The sequence below is a fragment of the Populus euphratica genome, unplaced genomic scaffold (genome assembly GCF_000495115.2).
Source record: "Populus euphratica unplaced genomic scaffold, PopEup_1.0 scaffold29.1, whole genome shotgun sequence".
Classification (NCBI taxonomy): domain Eukaryota; kingdom Viridiplantae; phylum Streptophyta; class Magnoliopsida; order Malpighiales; family Salicaceae; genus Populus; species Populus euphratica.
In genome coordinates, this window is record NW_011499888.1 from 794,186 (window position 1) to 810,802 (window position 16,617).

Here is a 16,617-nt window from a genome sequence, read left to right on the forward strand (position 1 = left end):
GGAGGTGGGTTTTGTCTCCACCTCAGAATAGACTTTGTGATCAGAACAGAACAGAACATAAATTACTTGCAGGCATTCCACCAAGAATCCTTACCATAAGACAAAAGCAAAAAAAAAAAAAAAACTAGATTTCGAACGAGAACAAATGAAAGAAAGAACTTTCTTAATTTTTTCGGATAAGCTCTCTCACACTCAAAAATTAACCTTTTTGTAATAATCTGTTTTATCCTAGAATAATTAGCAAGCAAGGTACGAATTTGACTGGGAGGATTTCAGAGAACCAGAGAGAAAAGGAGATAACTATACTCTATGCTTCTCATAACACCACAGCCGCCATAACCCTCCATCCCCTTCCTTTCTTCTTTGTTAAAATAATTAAATTGCAAAGAAAAGGAAGAAAGCCCTCCCAAGCAAGTAACATTTTTTTCAAGGAACATTATAGCCATGTCATGTATTACAATCTTGTTTTATTATATAAACCACTGCAAACACCTCACATATTCCCCAAAACTCTCAGCTTCCTACGTACTTTTTCTTTGTCGTTGTTCATTCACTCTTCTTTAAAATTCTTATTCTTCTATAGATAAGCGAAACGGTAAACCACAACTATCTAAGAGCCTAACCCATTTTAATTGCTACTTCGATGAAGCTTTCTAATGTCTGCATTCTCTTAATTTGCCACTTGACTTCATTCATTCCTTTCATTACTGAAACTACTGCCTTCAATCTCACCCTTCCACATCAACATCCAGACCCTGAGGCTGTTGCTGAAGATGTAAAACGGCAAGACCTTTACATCCATCTGGGTTTAGCTCATTTTATGGTTTTGCATCATGGGTTTTTTGTAGTTTCCAAGACTCTCCCTTTTGGCTAGAGAAAAATGCTACCTTGGATCTTTGCTTTCGGGGTTTATGATGGTTTCTATTTTCTTGTTTTTGAACGAAATTCCTACCTGTTTTTTGCTAATCACAAGGTTTGAGCATTATAGGATCTCTCTTCTGCAGTAATTTTTTAACCAGCAATGGAGAATATAACCTCATTTTCTTGATTTCCCATGCTTTCTCAGCAACCAAACAGGGGGCGACTCGAACAAAACCCCATCTGGGTTCTGTTCATTGAAGGCTGCTTTCTCGTGGTCGTCTCTCATTTTCAACTATTAACTCATCCACAACACCAAAGCAAAACAAAAGTTATCATTGCATTTTCCCAGAAAATAAACAGAGCACGCTCTGTTTCCCGTGTATCTTTTAACCTTTTTTTTTTTTACCAAATTCTTGCTGTAGCTACTTGGCTTATATTATATTCCCACATCTTTCATTTTCTTTAAGACAACCAAATATTCTTTCCTTTCTTTTGTATTTCATTATTAATGTTTTTATATTTTACCTTGCAGGAGAGTCAATGCGTCTCTATCAAGAAGAAACCTTTTGTCCATTCAAGAAAAGGACCAATGCCAAACCGGAAACCCCATCGACGATTGCTGGAGAGGCGACCCCAATTGGGCTAACAACCTCCAACGATTAGCTGACTGCGCCATTGGGTTTGGTCAGGGCACATTAGGTGGTAGAGGTGGCCAGATCTATGTGGTCACTGACTCCTCGGACCATAACCCAGCCAACCCCACACCAGGCACATTACGTTATGCTGTTATCCAAGACCAGCCTCTTTGGATCATCTTTTCTTCGGACATGGTCATTAAGCTCAAACATGAACTTATTTTCAACAGTTACAAAACTATTGATGGCCGTGGTGCAAATGTGCACATTACAGGAAATGGGTGCATAACACTTCAACATGTGACACACATTATTATCCACAACATCCACGTTCACCATTGCAAGCCTTCTGGTAACACTAATATAGCATCATCACCAACACATGTTGGACGGAGAGGGGAGTCGGATGGTGATGGTATTTCCATCTCTGGGTCCCAGAAGATTTGGATCGATCATTGTTCATTATCGTATTGTACTGATGGTTTGATTGATGCTATACTGGGGTCTACTGCGATTACCATATCAAACAACCATTTTACGCACCATAATGAAGTGATGCTATTGGGGCACAATGATAAGTACACATTGGACTCAGGAATGCAAGTTACTATAGCTTTTAATCACTTCGGTGTAGGGCTGGTCCAGCGGATGCCAAGGTGTAGGAGAGGGTATATACATGTGGTGAACAATGATTTTACAGCTTGGGAGATGTATGCTATCGGTGGTAGTGCAAGCCCTACCATAAATAGTCAAGGGAATCGATATACTGCACCAGCCGATGATAATGCCAAAGAGGTTAGTCTACTTTGAATTATTTTGCTTTATTTAAGGGAGGTAGAATATGATTGATTAATGATGTTTGCATGGGAGCCTAATGTGAACCTCTTGACTCTTGTTTTGAGGTTAGACGGCGCCTTCCCCACACAATGTTGTGGCGCGTGTTTGCACGCGCCGTCATTGTGGGAATACCGGTTGCCATCGCTAGAAATGGCAGGCATGGTTGTGAAATGGTACTCGAGTAGTTAAAACTGGACTAAGACTTGGGGGTCTAAGAAAATATTTCCCCATCCTTCAGCCATACGAACCCTTCCTGCCTCCAAAGTACCCTCCCTATGTTTTGTGAATTCCCGTGGCTCGATGGAGTTACTAGTGTAAACAGAAAGGAAGCAGAACTAGAGCAGGTGGCAACATCCAAGAAAAGCAAGTGGTTACCCCGTTATAATTTAATTTAAACCACCGTCAGCTTGAGACCTGAGAGTGATGTCTTTAGCGCCTCCGCCGGCCATTAGATACATTACAAAATTCCCTGCCTATAGTTCAATCTCTGACGGTGATTTTTTTAAAATTTGTACAGGTAACAAAGAGGGTGGACACAAACGAAGAAGAGTGGGCAGGCTGGAATTGGAGAACGGACGAGGACATGTTGGTAAATGGAGCCTTCTTTGTGCCCTCAGGAGCTGGTTTGAGTGAGCAATATAGCAAAGCCTCCAGCGTGGAACCCAGGTCTGCTAGGTTAATTACAGAACTCACCATGAATGCTGGTGTCTTTGGTGACCCCAGGTAAGCTCTTCTTGACCCCACCATGTTCTCTGTTTCAACTTTTTTGGACACTTTTGTCCTTCTCAGATCCTTGCTATTAACTGAATTACCGACCATCATGGAATTCTTTTCTTTTTTTTAGATGCTACCCTTGCCATCACCATGTGTATTTAAAGCTGTCCACGGAGGCCTTATGTGCCTGTGCAAATTTTTATTAGCGAAGAAAAATGTGCATGTGTACAAATTCCCTAGAGATAATTTTAAGGAAACCCACCTAGGACTGGTCAAGGTGATTTATGGGTGTCTGGAGTGTGGATACCTTTTGTTTTAAGATGTCTGTTTTTTTTTCCCCAATGTTTTTACATGGTTTTGATATTTTTTTAATATTTTTCTTTTTAAAAGCATTATATATTATAATAAAAAATAGTGGGTGTTAGTTTTTATGTTACAATTTACTTTTTAAAATATTTTTTAAATTGTTTTTCATTTTAAAAAATATAAAATTTAGATAATTTTAAATTAATATTTTTGAATAGTTTCAACGTTTCAATATAAAAATCTAATATATATTTTTTCAATTTTTTAATTTTTTTAGTTGATGCAAAAAATAAATTTTAAAAAATAAAAAATATTATTTTAATATATTTTTAAATAAAAAAACTTTTAAAAAAAAATTCCTATACCTTTCTTTCCCTTATCAGTTATCTGCTGCGTTCCATCGAATATGTGTGGGCCAATCCAATTGTTCTTCTTATCACATTGTGGGTCCCGTATGAAAGTAGGTGTGACATCAGTATTGTAAAAGGAGCTTTCCATGTGAGCTGGTTGGTGTGCTATGATATCTCATGCTTGACTTTTGCTTGTTACACCCTTTATGCTTTTCCACTGCCTCTCGTAGATCCATGTGGTCAGCAGCTTAGGCAAATGTAGACTTTGCTGACTGGAAATCAATGTAGTCACGTCAATGATCATGTTGCAAAACTGAAAGTGGAGTCCCAAGAGGTTCAAGCCTGTTATTTATAATAATAATAATAATAAATCAATATAGTTACAATAATTGACTACTAGATAGCAGAACTCAGTCTGCAAAGATAGTCTATGCCTGTGTTCCTGAAAAATGCAGTAACTGCAATTCAAAGATTGTCAAGATAAATTCTAGTCGAAAGGGCATTCTGCCCTTAATAATATCATGCGAGACCCATTGCAGCTATAATCTTTTCTTCTCCATAGGTGGCCAATCGGATTTGCTAACTTTGTTTTCCTGAAAAGTGAAAGGCAAATTAGCATGTTTTCCAGAAGGGTTTAAGCCATGGTTGCTCCTCTGGGTTGCGTCATTGTTCTGTGACTGTTTCATTTGGACAGCCCATGACCCAGATGCTGACACAGCTGGACCATGGGAGAAACTAGATAGGTCATTTGCACCATACGCGGCTTCCCCCACCACCTATCCTTTAAGCCATTAGGTATTTGAGCCAGCTAGCGTTATACAGAATTCTGAATCCTTGTCCTTATGGAGCTTGTTACGTGTATTTTATAATAGTGTATCTGCTGTTAGATTCATTATTAAGCATAATTTTCTGTTGAATCAAATGTCATCATTTGGTCTTTACGATAATATATTGTCTGGTTGGTTCTCAATCATTTATACAGAGATGATAGCGGGGGCATTTCTAATCCTGGATTCAGCGGTGATGGGACCGGTACAGTCACGCCCACCACCGGCACTCAAGGTACGGGGGCCAGTGGCGGTGATGGCGACTACTTTGGAATGATATTCGGCAGCGGCTCTTCACTACCCCAACCCCCCACATCTATTAGCTTAATCTTTTTGTCTCTTCTAATTATTCTAGATCTGAGCATCATCACCAACAATGGTGCCTTGTTATCTTTCCCCTTATTATCATTATTTAAGTGAGGAAAATATTTATCATCAATATTAAGATGTAAAGAGAAAGAAAAAAAATTCATCACAAGCGGTTTGATTCCATTGCAAGCCCCACTGATCATCACAATTGTATATTTGAGCCCCCTTATGTAAGGTCAAGAAAAAGAACAAAAATTATGTCTTGTCATCTGTCCATTCTATGCTCAGCTAAAGTACCAAGTTTTTGAAAGAGAGTTGTGGGAGGGGATGGGGCAAGGCCGGTTGAGGTGGCATTTCGGATTCAATGTCAATTTCGGAATATTTTTGTCTTCCTTTTCGTTCGTCCTGTTCTACTTGCCCTCTGGTCCGTGTTCTTCTCATGAAAATTACCAAAATCGCCCTCGTAGATTTTAGTTTCATATTTTGCTATAAGAATCTCAATGTCAGAAACAGAAAGAGGACCCAAAAAGAACACAAAATTATTGGCAGCCTACATCGCCGTCTGTGGGAATCGAACCCACGACCACATGGTTAAAAGCCATGCGCTCTACCAGCTGAGCTAAGACGGCTGATTGATCAAAGCAGAAACAAAGTACTTGATCTATTACTAAAAAACAGCAACCCCTGCCCTATTCATTTGGCAAGCATCAAATATACTCGGAGCGATGTTGATTTTGCGTCCGAGCTGATTTTTATATAATTCTACCCCTAAATTATTTAATTTTACTAATTAAAAAAATTGTTAGAATCAATTAATAAAAATCATTAATTTTTTATATAAAATAATATGTAATTTATATGAAAATAAGGATATCATTTTTTAATTGAGAATTTATAATAATTTAGGATTAAAATGGAGAAAATAATTATTTTATGATAAAATTTAGATTGAGTATATAGTTTGCGCCGGTTTTCCCTTTTCATTTTCTGGATAACATATCTAAGGGTTCTTTTCAGTTTTCAGGATTCATTTACTGGTTTTCTAGTTGAACGCGAGCCCATCAAAATGAGATTTTCCAATTTATTAAAGGGCCCATGAATTTTATTGGACGAAGCCCATACCTAATGGCCCATGAGGACATAAACCGTCAACCAAAGGGCTATCCTATCCAACTCCAAGAGGGGGTATCGAACCTGGATAGGCCCGCCCCGACTTCATCCCCTCATGGGTTAAGGCATTGTTGAACAGGAGGGCTCATCTTCCTGCCTGAACCCTGTCTTCTTTGGAGTTTGCTGACAAGTCAAACTAAACTTCCAAACATCATAAACAATGTTTCTGTTAAGTTAATGAGATATGAAGCACCGGAAAAATCTGAAATATGCACGTGCCAATAATGGATACCAATGTCGTGGTTTTACTTGCAAACCTAGAAGGCAGATTCTGCCATTGCATCAGATCCATACATGCAGATTAAGCTCACTAAGTTCCTCTGAGAATGAAGCTCACCATGTTAATGCAATATGTCTCTCAGGTAGCCAAGCTTAGGCACGAAAAAACCACGCGACGAAGAAAATTAACGGGTCCGTGCTGTGCTTGCAGGGCGAAGCTTTAAACAGTAGGCGCTCCATCTTCCAAGTCGAAGCCTGCCAATGTAATTTCTTGCTCCATATTCTTCTGTAAACTGTTCTATCGTCTGTTTAACCTAATTAACACTCGAAAATTCGTTTCCAATGTTAATCTGTAGAGCCGATTAAGTTGGACAAGCAAAAGTCTCAAGACAACCATGAATATCAAAGCAATTTTATGATAGAAACCCAGGAGGCATATTTCTGGCACTAGGGAACTATTATAAATATTGCACAAGTACGGGCTTACATAACTATGTACATACTAAATACCGTCTCCATGATCAAAGCTCCGAGAGCAACTCCTTTTGGGAGTACCGGAATTCAAAATGTCAAGGAAACAGAAATTTGAGTCAAGGGCAGAGTTCCAAAAGAAATACCACTGTTGGATCCTTCATAACCGTGAATAAGACAATAAACTAATATATACAGCTCCTTTAAACTTCAAAAACTAGATACCATGGCTTCTTTCGCAAAGCAATTACCACCCCCCTTTGCTACGTCCATCATTCCCTTCGTTTCCCCAAGAGCTTGTTGATGCTTTATTACCCCATGGATCAGTCGGCTTGCCACTTTCATTTGCTCCTTTCACCTCTGTAGATTGACCCCAACCAGATGATTGCCCTCCGCCAAAAGCAATAGATTGATTCCAGGTCTTACCATCGCCTCCATCACCTGAACCTCCTCCTTTGTCCCCCCAGCCACCAGCTTGAGCATTAGAACTGGGTCCTTTGTTCCAGCCACTCCCTTGGTCATCAGAACCTTCAATGTCTTTGCTTGATTGATTCCAAGAACTTGTTGATGATGCTTTACCACACAGATCGGTTAGTTCCCTGCCCGTATTAGATCCTTCTTTTCCCTCTGTTGATCCAGTCCAACCAGATGATTGGCCTCCGCCAGAAGCACCAGATTGATTCCAGGTCATAGCATCACCTCCAGTCATCCCTGCTTCTCCTGAGCCTGCTCCTTTTGTCTCCCAGCCACCACCTTCAGCACTGGAACCAGGTCCTTTGTTCCAGCCACCCCCTTGATCTTCTGAACCTTTAATTTCTTTGCTTGATTGACTCCAGCCCCCACCAGAAGGATTAGATGACTTCCAGCTGTTTCCTTGACCCCAGGCAGCACCGCTGTTTGCACAGGTTCCCTTGTTCCACCCACCAGCAAGGTCACCGCCACCACTATCTTCAGCCGTTCTTGACTGGTTCCAGCCTGAACCTTGGCTACTCCAACCACCAACTTCATTGCTTGTTCCACCACGTCCAGAATTCCAGCTATTCTGTTGGCCCCTATCACCCCTTGATCTTCTGAACCTTTAATTTCTTTGCTTGATTGACTCCAGCCCCCACCAGAAGGATTAGATGACTTCCAGCTGTTTCCTTGACCCCAGGCAGCTTCGCTGTTTGCACCACAAGGTCCTTTGTTCCAGCCACCACCTTGATCTTCTGAACCTTTAATTTCTTTGCTTGATTGACTCCAGCCCCCACCAGAAGGATTAGATGACTTCCAGCTGTTTCCTTGACCCCAGGCAGCACCGCTGTTTGCACAGGTTCCCTTGTTCCACCCACCAGCAAGGTCACCGCCACCACTATCTTCAGCCGTTCTTGACTGGTTCCAGCCTGAACCTTGGCTACTCCAACCACCAACTTCATTGCTTGTTCCACCACGTCCAGAATTCCAGCTATTCTGTTGGCCCCTATCACCACCTCCTTGGTTCCAACTGCTTCCACCACCATTATTTTTCCATCCTCCACTGCTATTGTTTGCCCCATTCTTCCAGTCAAAGGTCTTATCTTCAGCAGAATTGTTGTCACTCCAACCACCATTTTGATCCCTCCATCCTCTGGCTCTACCACCAAAGCCTCCTCTGTCCCCTCTACCTCTAAAGCCCCCTCTATCTGGACAACCTCTGCCTCCAAATCCACCTCTGTCAGATCTGCCTCTACCTCCATAACCCCCTCTGTCTGAGCCATTTCTACCTCCAAAGCCTCCTCTGTCACCTCTACCTCTAAAACCCCCCCTGTCTGAGCCATCCCTACCACCAAAACCACCTCTCCAACTCCCACCACCTGCCCTATTACCACAGGTCTCAGTTTGGCCTTCATCATCACAGGCTACAGAAGCATCCTGGTTATCACCATATCTAGAGCTCCAACTGCTTTTCTTGTCCCAACCAGATTCTTGGTTCACATCACTAGATTCAGAGTTCCAATTACTTTTCTTGGCCCAACTAGAACCTTGGTGTGCATCTTTGGACCCAGAGTTCCAGTTGCTTTTGTTGGCCCAACCAGAATCTTGATTTCCATCAGCATCATTGGATTCGGAGTTCCAATTGCCCTTCTTGCCCCAATCAGAGTCAGCATTTCCACCTGCATCACTTGATTCAGATTTCAAATTGCTTTTCTTACCCCAGCTAGAATTCTGGTTTCCATCTATCTCGCTGTCCTTTTCAAGTTCAGGAGATTTCTGATTCCAACAGCTTTTACTACCCCAAACAGATGAATGTTTGGCATCTACATGACTAGTTTTATTATCCCAGCTTGATGACTGGTCTCCCTTGGAAGCTTTTGGAGCATCCCAGTCAGACGGCTGGGTGCCAGCCCCACTCGTTCCGGTTTTCCATCCAGTTGTATTGTCACCAGTTGAAGCTTTCCCCGAGTTCCACTTGCTGCCCCCACGCCAACTTCCACCTGGTACTTCATCCACAGTAGAAGCACTGTTCCATCCAGAAGACGAGTTCATGCCACTTGATTTGGGTGCTCTCCAACTAGCACCATCATTTTGTCCTTCTGAAGATAGATTAGAAACAAAACCTTTGCTCCCATCTTGACCTTGAGTTTGATCATTGTTCCAGCTCGATTTGTTCCCACTGTGCCATTTGTCCACGATCCCACAGGTCTCTTTATCTGCTCCCCCACTTTTGTTCCAACCTGATCCACTATCACCCCCAGAAGAAACAGACTTCCATCCACCGTCTCTACTTCCCTCAGACCCCTTGGATTTGCCCCAGCCACCTCCTTGATCATTGCCAGTTGAATTGTTTTCTCCACCTTTCCAACCTGAAGACTGACCATCACCAAAGGATCTTCCTCGGCCAAACTGATCTCTACCACCACGACCACCTCCTCTTCCCCTGCTCCCACCTGAACCATGACCCCAATCAGATGTCTTGTTCCAGCCACCAAACTCTTGATCTCCATCTGGTCTATTCTCATTACCCCAAGATCCCCCCTCTCGTTTACCCCAAGAGGATTCTCCCTGTTTATTCCAAGATCCCCTATCAGAACCACAGGCCTTTAGCTTATTCCAGCTATCAGTCTGATTCTGGTTATTAGATCCATCTTTATTCCACTTAGTTGCATCTTCACTAAAAATTTTCCCATTGCCCCAACTTGAAGTTTGACCTGCACTATCAGCTTTGTCTTTCATCCAGCCACTTCCTTTATCAGCTTCTGGTTGAGTGCTGCTCCTGCCTGCCTTACCCCAACCCTCATTTGGCTTTCCGGCACCATTTTTGCTTTCCCACTTCTCTGCTGCTTTACCCCAAGAATCATTTTGTGCAGCATCCTTATCTTGTTCTTCTGCAGCTTTACCCCAAGGGTCTCCTCCATCTTGTGATTTCTGTTGATTCCACACGGCAGTCTTGTTACTCAAGCAGTCCTCTCCTGTGCCAGAGCTTTTATTCTTCTCCCAGGATCCTTCTTCAACTGCATCATTACATTTTCCCCACGAACCCACTTGATTCTTCCTGGTAGCTGCCTCAGCCCAGCTGCCATTTTGGTTTCCAATAACAGTCTTTCCTTTGTCCCAAGCAGATGCTGCAGCATCAAAAGAAGATTTTTCATCTCTTACGATTCCTTGACCCCAGTTATCTCCAGAACCTCTTGAAGAGCCTGGCAGATCTTCATTGGATAAAGTTGCTTTACCCCAGCCTACAGATGCACCACTGCTAGAACCAATGTTAGAAGCAGCTTTGTTCCAAGAGTCAGCTGCAGCCGCACCCCAAGATGAAGTCTGTTTTGCTTTAGCTTGACTCCCCCAAGTATCATCTACACATTCCAAAACATGCAGTTAGCCACTTTGGCGCTTGTGATATATTCATTACAAAAGATATTGCATAATGTATACGTTCATCATGTACTTTGATGCTTCTAACACTACAATGGCGTGGCTGAACTGCCAATATGAGGAATAATTACACACCTTTATTTGGTTCATTATCTACAGAACTTGATGGATTTACAGGGTTGGTTTCAGGTTGAAGCTGCAGAAAACAGAAAGCTCAGGAGTTATCACTTTATGCCTTTATGCTGTTGTTTGGGGTGGGGTGTAGAGAGAGAGAGAGAGTTCATCACTAACCGTAAAACCCGGACTAGACCAAGTAGTTCTGCAAGAAAATGCATATCAGATTATAGACAAAAGCACAAATTAAAAAGAAAAGTAATGTGTGAAAACAATTCAATAAAAAAGCTAAAAGTAAAGAAACATGAAGATGCTGATAATTTCCAAATCGACCAGCATGTGGTACTGAACCATTGCTTCATTTGATAATTTAATTAAATAAATTCAGTTCAAACACAAATTCCATTAAATCAGCACAATTAGATCTTCAAAAGCTTAGCTTTGCATTTCCTTTTTGCATGAACAATAATCATACACACAAACATGGTGGACACAATCAAATCAGATGGATTCGCCACTGCCATATCCATTCCCATCACAAGACATACAGAATTTCACTTGCACAAATGTCAACAAAAAAACAGGTTTCTATCAAAAATACAGTAAATCCACATTGTCAAGAAAACTTAAAGCCCTGCACAAACGTTGCTCGTGACTGTGTTTTAATGACCCTCTTCAGCAAGCAATCTATTGGTGCTAAATTCCATGGTAACTGGGAAGTTCTTTAGAGATGAATTCTGTTTTCTTACTCAAAACAACTGCATGTTAGCATTATTTCACTGAACATCATGTCATCCAGTGACAATGCATAGCAAACTTATGCTGCAATGCATCAAGCAAGAAAAAGAAAAAGTTTACTAAATACTACAAACTAATATCAAACCCTAAAATTATTAAGTGCAAATATAACAGCTATAGTTTCAGCCCATGACTAGAACCCCCATTTACAGTTTCGGCCTGTAGGAATTATGATGACACAACCAATAGCTACTTTAAAGCATACATCACCAGCAAGTGCATGAACAGAACTTTGACAATAAAAAGTAAAGGAAAACCTTTCAGTGGAGAGGCCACCAGCGTTCCAGCCATCACCTTCAGTTGATGTCCCAGCTCCACCCGTCCAACCTTCAAGAATACAAAGTTAAAAGGAAAATTAATTATGTCAGATATCAACTCAAGAAAAAAAAACCACTTAATATCACCAGAAATTTTTTTATATTCCGAGAGTAATCAAATTCCCACCTCCAGAGCCACCTTCATGTCCAAGTAAATCAAATGGTTTGAAAGAATTGGATCGTGGATCATCACTTTCATAAATGGAAAAGTACCATGTCAGTGCACCTTCAATAGGCAATCTAGACCATACTCGTGAAAAAAGCTGAGACAAATAGGATTTAGCTATAAAATATGCACCTTACAGACATGGTGGAGCTCTTTGCACGGAGCTCAGAAAGATGCTCACTTTTAACTTCAGAAACATAAACCAAAAAAATTAGAAAATACGTAAACTGAAAATCAAACAGAACCAAAAGTAAACTTTCTGTAAAGAACCTGTAAGAACTTTCTGCTGAGAACCAAGCTTCACAGTGACATCAGAATAGCATATGGCCAAGACTTGGCATAGATACCCCTTCAAAGGTCCTACTCGGATTCTCAAGGTTTGACCAATGGAGAACAATCCATCCTTGTCGCCTTGGTTGACTGCAAAGAATAACAAAGCCAGTACAAGAAACTTTACATCAGAGTCAAAACTTAAAAAAGAATAAAACTACAAAAGGCAAAATTACAATGCATACAGCCACGGCTATTTTCTTTTGCTTGCCACGGTTTTTTAGGTGATAAGGGGGATTTGGGAGATGATGGGAAATCTTCAAAACCTAAAGAGCCTGATTCACTATCCTGAAATGAGAGCAATGAGATAGTCATTTAAAGCACCAGAAACAATTCAGGGTAAGAGAATGGTGTAGAAAAAATGATGTGATTGCTCTTTTCAAAAGGCACAACCTTTCCATAGCAAGCATCAAAAGAAAGCTTGATTTTCTCACACATTTGAGCTTTCGAACAGAAATAACCACAATCTTCTGTTTCATTCTGATCATATATAAATATGATGCCTCTGTAGATTTGCTTAACAATTCCTTGCCTATCCTGCAAAGAGCAACTTGCATGATAGTCTCAATCCTAGTGTGGCAATTTGCTTCAGAATCACATTAACAAAAAAGGAAGAAAAATGTGAAATTAATGTCAAACCTTCAATGGACCTTCCAAAACCTTAACAGTATCGTTAACTGACATAGTTTTCTTGTGACGATCTAAAGCAGTAAACTTCATATCAGTGGGCCCATTCTTTAGATCTCGTAATGCAACAGTAACCACGTCAGGTTTTTCAGGTCCATGTTTTAGAATCTGGAGCAGTGGAAAAAATATCAAGAATTCTAATCTCAAATTGAACATTGAAGAAAGTTTGATAGCCAGCAACAAAGCCAAAGCAAGTAAACTAGGTTCCATACCTTGTAAGATTCATCTTTCTCCATACCAACAATAAGACCAAAATCTTTGCGGCTGCAAGCCGGTAATAGAAAATCAAAGATTATAATTTACATATTATCAGATCAGAGAAAACCACTAATTGGAGTGGGACTTACCCGAAACACACAAGATCATACAGTTCGAATCTATTCTGCCCTGATGCTGATGAGCCCTCTCCTTTCTCACCACCTTTCTCATTTCCAATTATCCGTTTTTTCTTCTGTCCAACATATATCTGTGCAAGCCATTCCAAATTCTCTGACTCGTTATTCTCAGAAGACTTGAACTTCAACAACTCCTCTTCTGAAGGCAAAACACTCAAGCAGCTTAAAGAATCTATAGATACTCTTTTATATAAATATCCATCCTTGAGCATCAGGCCATCAAGAACCTCAAACATCTTGCCAGTATCACGGTCACGTCTATATTGAATAAGAGGCCGGAACTCCCTACACAAGTCAAATATAACTGCATATAAGAAGTCATGACATTAGAAGTCAAATGAACTATATGTGGAATATGAATATTACTCAAGTTCACTTGAGCTGATTAGTCTCGGAGCTGGTATGGCAGCTTTCTTCTTTGCAAGTCCCCCTCCCTGTGAAGCAAATTGGTTAAGAAACGCTTTTCATGTAAAATAAAGCATCAAACTTGCCACCATGTGCATGTTATAATCTGCAAATAATGTCCTCAGAATAGAAGGAACAAGATTTTAATATATAGATACATGTGTGTGTTAACAGGTAATAGTCTTCTTATAAATTTGAAGCAGTGGAATCCACTTCGAACTAACATATAATCAAGGTATATCTACAGTATTTGCACCCAAAATTGATGAAACCACCATTAAACTTGAAGACCCGTAACAAAATAAAAATAATTCAAAAGTACATTAGAAGCGAAAGATGCTAGTTCCACTCTTCAAAGTCTCCTTACAAATTTTTGCGCCAATGCTTGCAAATCAATTCTTGGAATCAGCTTCACTGTTGCTTTTTTCCGCACATCATTCACAGCCACAATCTACAGAAACAAAATTAGTTCAGAGTAAGACAGATTAGGTTTTGCAACAATGCAAGAAACAGCCAACAAGCTCACTGGCACTCCACCTGTGCCAAGTCCCCCTTATAGTTCCCATTCTTCACACGAGCCCACATGCCCTCAGATACTTGATTACAACTTTTTCGGATGGAGAGCAGATGGGACACTTCATTTTTAGGAACTGGAGCCATCCTGCTAGAATATATGCTACAAAGCCCTTTACATGCCTAAAATCAGAATTATAGAAGATAAATAGAAACACATTAGTTTACTAATAAAAATAACCTGAAAAGTAGCAAATTCCCCAGCACAGAAAATAATAAATTCCTTATTCAGTGATAAAAATATGTTACCTCAATAATATCAATTTGCTTGTCAGCTTCAAAATAAATATAACCCTTAACATGATCAATGGAAAATGCAGATATTATCTGCAGTTTGGTACCCAGAGACTTCAAGTCAACAAACTTTTGCATGAGGCAAAAAGCTGAATGCCTCTCACGTCCAACCTACAACCAAGAAGTTCCAGTTGACGACTGTAAACACATGCAAAGGCAGTGGTGGTAGATGTTAAGGAACGCAATAGAAACAACAAATGCCAGGGTGGGGCTATTTGCCTATATAATGAAGATCCTACCATGCATTTCACTTTCCAGATAGTTGGATCCTTTGCAGAAGGTTCAAGATAATTTCTTTCCATGGATCTTTTAGCCTCATCAGCATCTTCAGCAAAACGAAATCTGGGATTATTCTTGAAACGCTCTTCCATCATCTTATCAAATTCTTCCCCGTCCATCTCCTCCTCTTTGGGAACGATTGGAACATTTTGGGTTTTTGGTGGATCATTCTTTACTTTCAGCTCTACATCATATTCTTCGTCCATAAAATCTGTTCTCCACAATTAGGAGAAGATTAAGATTAGTAAAAATAAGCTTTCCTGATCCAAGGCAGAGAGGCAAGGGAACCCAGACAATACTGTACTGTTGAAAAAAGAAAAGGAACATGGTATGAGCATGACCTGAAAAAAAGATCCTACACAAAGGCATTCCATTTAGCTCAAAACCCAAACTATAAAACAAATGACAAAAAAGAACCTCCACAACGCAAAGCAAATCCTAATTGCTCCAATATTTCTATTAATTCTGCCATGACATCAATTTCCTAAATACTAATTCTATAAAATCTCCAGTGAATCCACCGCAAAATTAACCTCAGATACAACAAGTAAATGCACTCAAATACCCTCAGTGAACAGTTTTACAGCACAACAAGCACAAAAACAACTTCACAGATCCACTTGCACAGACAGAATTTTTGAAAACACAGGACCTTGCCACTTGCTGTGAGCGTGTAAAAAACCTCCACTAACAAAACCTCACAATGTAATAACCCAAAATTTCTTTAAAACTCCATAACTAAAAATACCTCACAGAAAACCCTACACAAAAGCCTAGTTAAACAACATGCAGCACCGACATAAGACAAGTGGAAAAAACATAAAAGTAAAAACACAACATTTGACCATCTCGGAATCGCTGCTATATCACACAATTTCCACTAAAATAAACTTTACTTGGAAAATCAAAACTAAAAAGAAGATTTCCTAAAATCCATCAAGCACCACCAAAACATACTAATAATAATAATAATAATAATAATAATAATAATAAAGACGTTAAACCACCACCAGAGTCACTGGTGTCTCTCATTTTCAGTCAAAACACGAAAAATTCAAACTTCAAAAATTCAAAAACCTCAAGACGCCATCGTTTTACCAACACGGAGCCCTAGAAAGGTAAGAAAAAATGAATTTCAAGGGGACGAAAAAAGAAAACGTAGGATTTTTTCAACCTTCAATGTCAAAATTAAGATCACTATCATCGCTCTCGTAATCACTATGATCAGCTTCGTCTTCGAAGAACTGAAGAACCGCACGGTTCCTTTTCATCTTTCCACCACCGGTCTTGTCGCCGTCAACATCGCCATGTTTCCGTTTATCTCCGCCGGTAGCGACGGCCTTCCCCTTCCCCTTCGACGACATTTTGCAGCGATAATGTCGGGTTTCGTTTTTCTTTATTTTTTCAAAAAAAAAAAAGGAAAGAGATTTACACAAATAAATGGAAGGAAAACATATGGAAGAACGGACACTGTTTGGGTTTTGTTGGTACAAGCGTGCTTGGTGTGCGAGTGAGCCTGTGAGCTCTGGCAGTAATAAAAATTGGAAGGAATATTTATCAATTTACATTAATGTCCTTCTTTTCAAGCATGGCATACTGTTATTCATCTATGAATGTGTAGGCTAGATGTCTTGAACTTTGAACCAGGCCTGTTCATGGCTGATGGGCTCACGGGGCAAAAGCCTAGCTTTTCGGAATGAATATTATGATTTTTTAAAAAAAAAAGCTT

At 40.2% G+C, this 16,617-nt stretch overlaps 2 protein-coding genes and 1 non-coding gene across 10 annotated transcripts; 1 reads left to right on the forward strand and 2 right to left on the reverse strand.

Moving 5' to 3' along the window:
* Positions 1-287: 287 nt before the first annotated feature.
* LOC105130704 (probable pectate lyase 13) lies at positions 288-5,149 on the forward strand. Its single transcript, XM_011033333.1, has 4 exons — positions 288-783; positions 1,394-2,291; positions 2,851-3,056; positions 4,686-5,149. The coding sequence occupies exons 1-4, from the start codon at positions 644-646 to the stop codon at positions 4,948-4,950; spliced, it is 1,509 nt and encodes a 502-aa protein (XP_011031635.1). The 5' UTR covers positions 288-643; the 3' UTR covers positions 4,951-5,149.
* A 246-nt stretch (positions 5,150-5,395) lies between these two features.
* Positions 5,396-5,468, reverse strand: TRNAK-UUU (transfer RNA lysine (anticodon UUU)). The gene has a single exon. It is a non-coding gene; the product is annotated as a tRNA-Lys (tRNA).
* A 1,181-nt stretch (positions 5,469-6,649) lies between these two features.
* KTF1 (kow domain-containing transcription factor 1) lies at positions 6,650-16,401 on the reverse strand. Of its 8 annotated transcripts, none has more exons than XM_011033337.1 (20): positions 16,063-16,401; positions 14,849-15,099; positions 14,565-14,720; positions 14,280-14,438; positions 14,110-14,193; positions 13,704-13,771; positions 13,290-13,622; positions 13,155-13,206; positions 12,895-13,050; positions 12,649-12,792; positions 12,432-12,543; positions 12,196-12,345; positions 12,058-12,112; positions 11,887-11,951; positions 11,700-11,769; positions 10,822-10,849; positions 10,666-10,726; positions 9,341-10,511; positions 7,776-9,307; positions 6,650-7,506 (listed from the first exon to the last, which is right to left on the reverse strand). In XM_011033337.1, exons 1-20 carry the CDS (start codon positions 16,250-16,252, stop codon positions 6,947-6,949), a joined length of 5,397 nt encoding a protein of 1,798 aa, XP_011031639.1. In that variant the 5' UTR covers positions 16,253-16,401; the 3' UTR covers positions 6,650-6,946. The 8 variants fall into 8 exon arrangements, with proteins under 8 accessions (XP_011031639.1, XP_011031641.1, XP_011031640.1 ...); XM_011033339.1 differs by having other exon boundaries at positions 7,776-8,375; positions 8,502-10,511; XM_011033338.1 differs by having other exon boundaries at positions 7,776-8,418; positions 8,452-10,511.
* Between the last annotated feature and the right edge of the window lie 216 nt (positions 16,402-16,617).

Coding starts and splice junctions, on each gene's coding strand:
- LOC105130704 (XM_011033333.1), top strand. CDS start 644: ATGAAGCTTTCTAATGTCTGCATTCTCTTAATTTGCCACTTGACTTCA. Junction 2,292..2,850: donor CCGATGATAATGCCAAAGAG/GTTAGTCTACTT, acceptor AAATTTGTACAG/GTAACAAAGAGGGTGGACAC. Junction 3,057..4,685: donor GGTGTCTTTGGTGACCCCAG/GTAAGCTCTTCT, acceptor TCATTTATACAG/AGATGATAGCGGGGGCATTT.
- KTF1 (XM_011033335.1), bottom strand. CDS start 16,252: ATGTCGTCGAAGGGGAAGGGGAAGGCCGTCGCTACCGGCGGAGATAAA. Junction 11,952..12,057: donor AGCTCCACCATGTCTGTAAG/GTGCATATTTTA, acceptor CATTTATGAAAG/TGATGATCCACGATCCAATT. Junction 10,727..10,821: donor GGTCTAGTCCGGGTTTTACG/GTTAGTGATGAA, acceptor TGTTTTCTGCAG/CTTCAACCTGAAACCAACCC.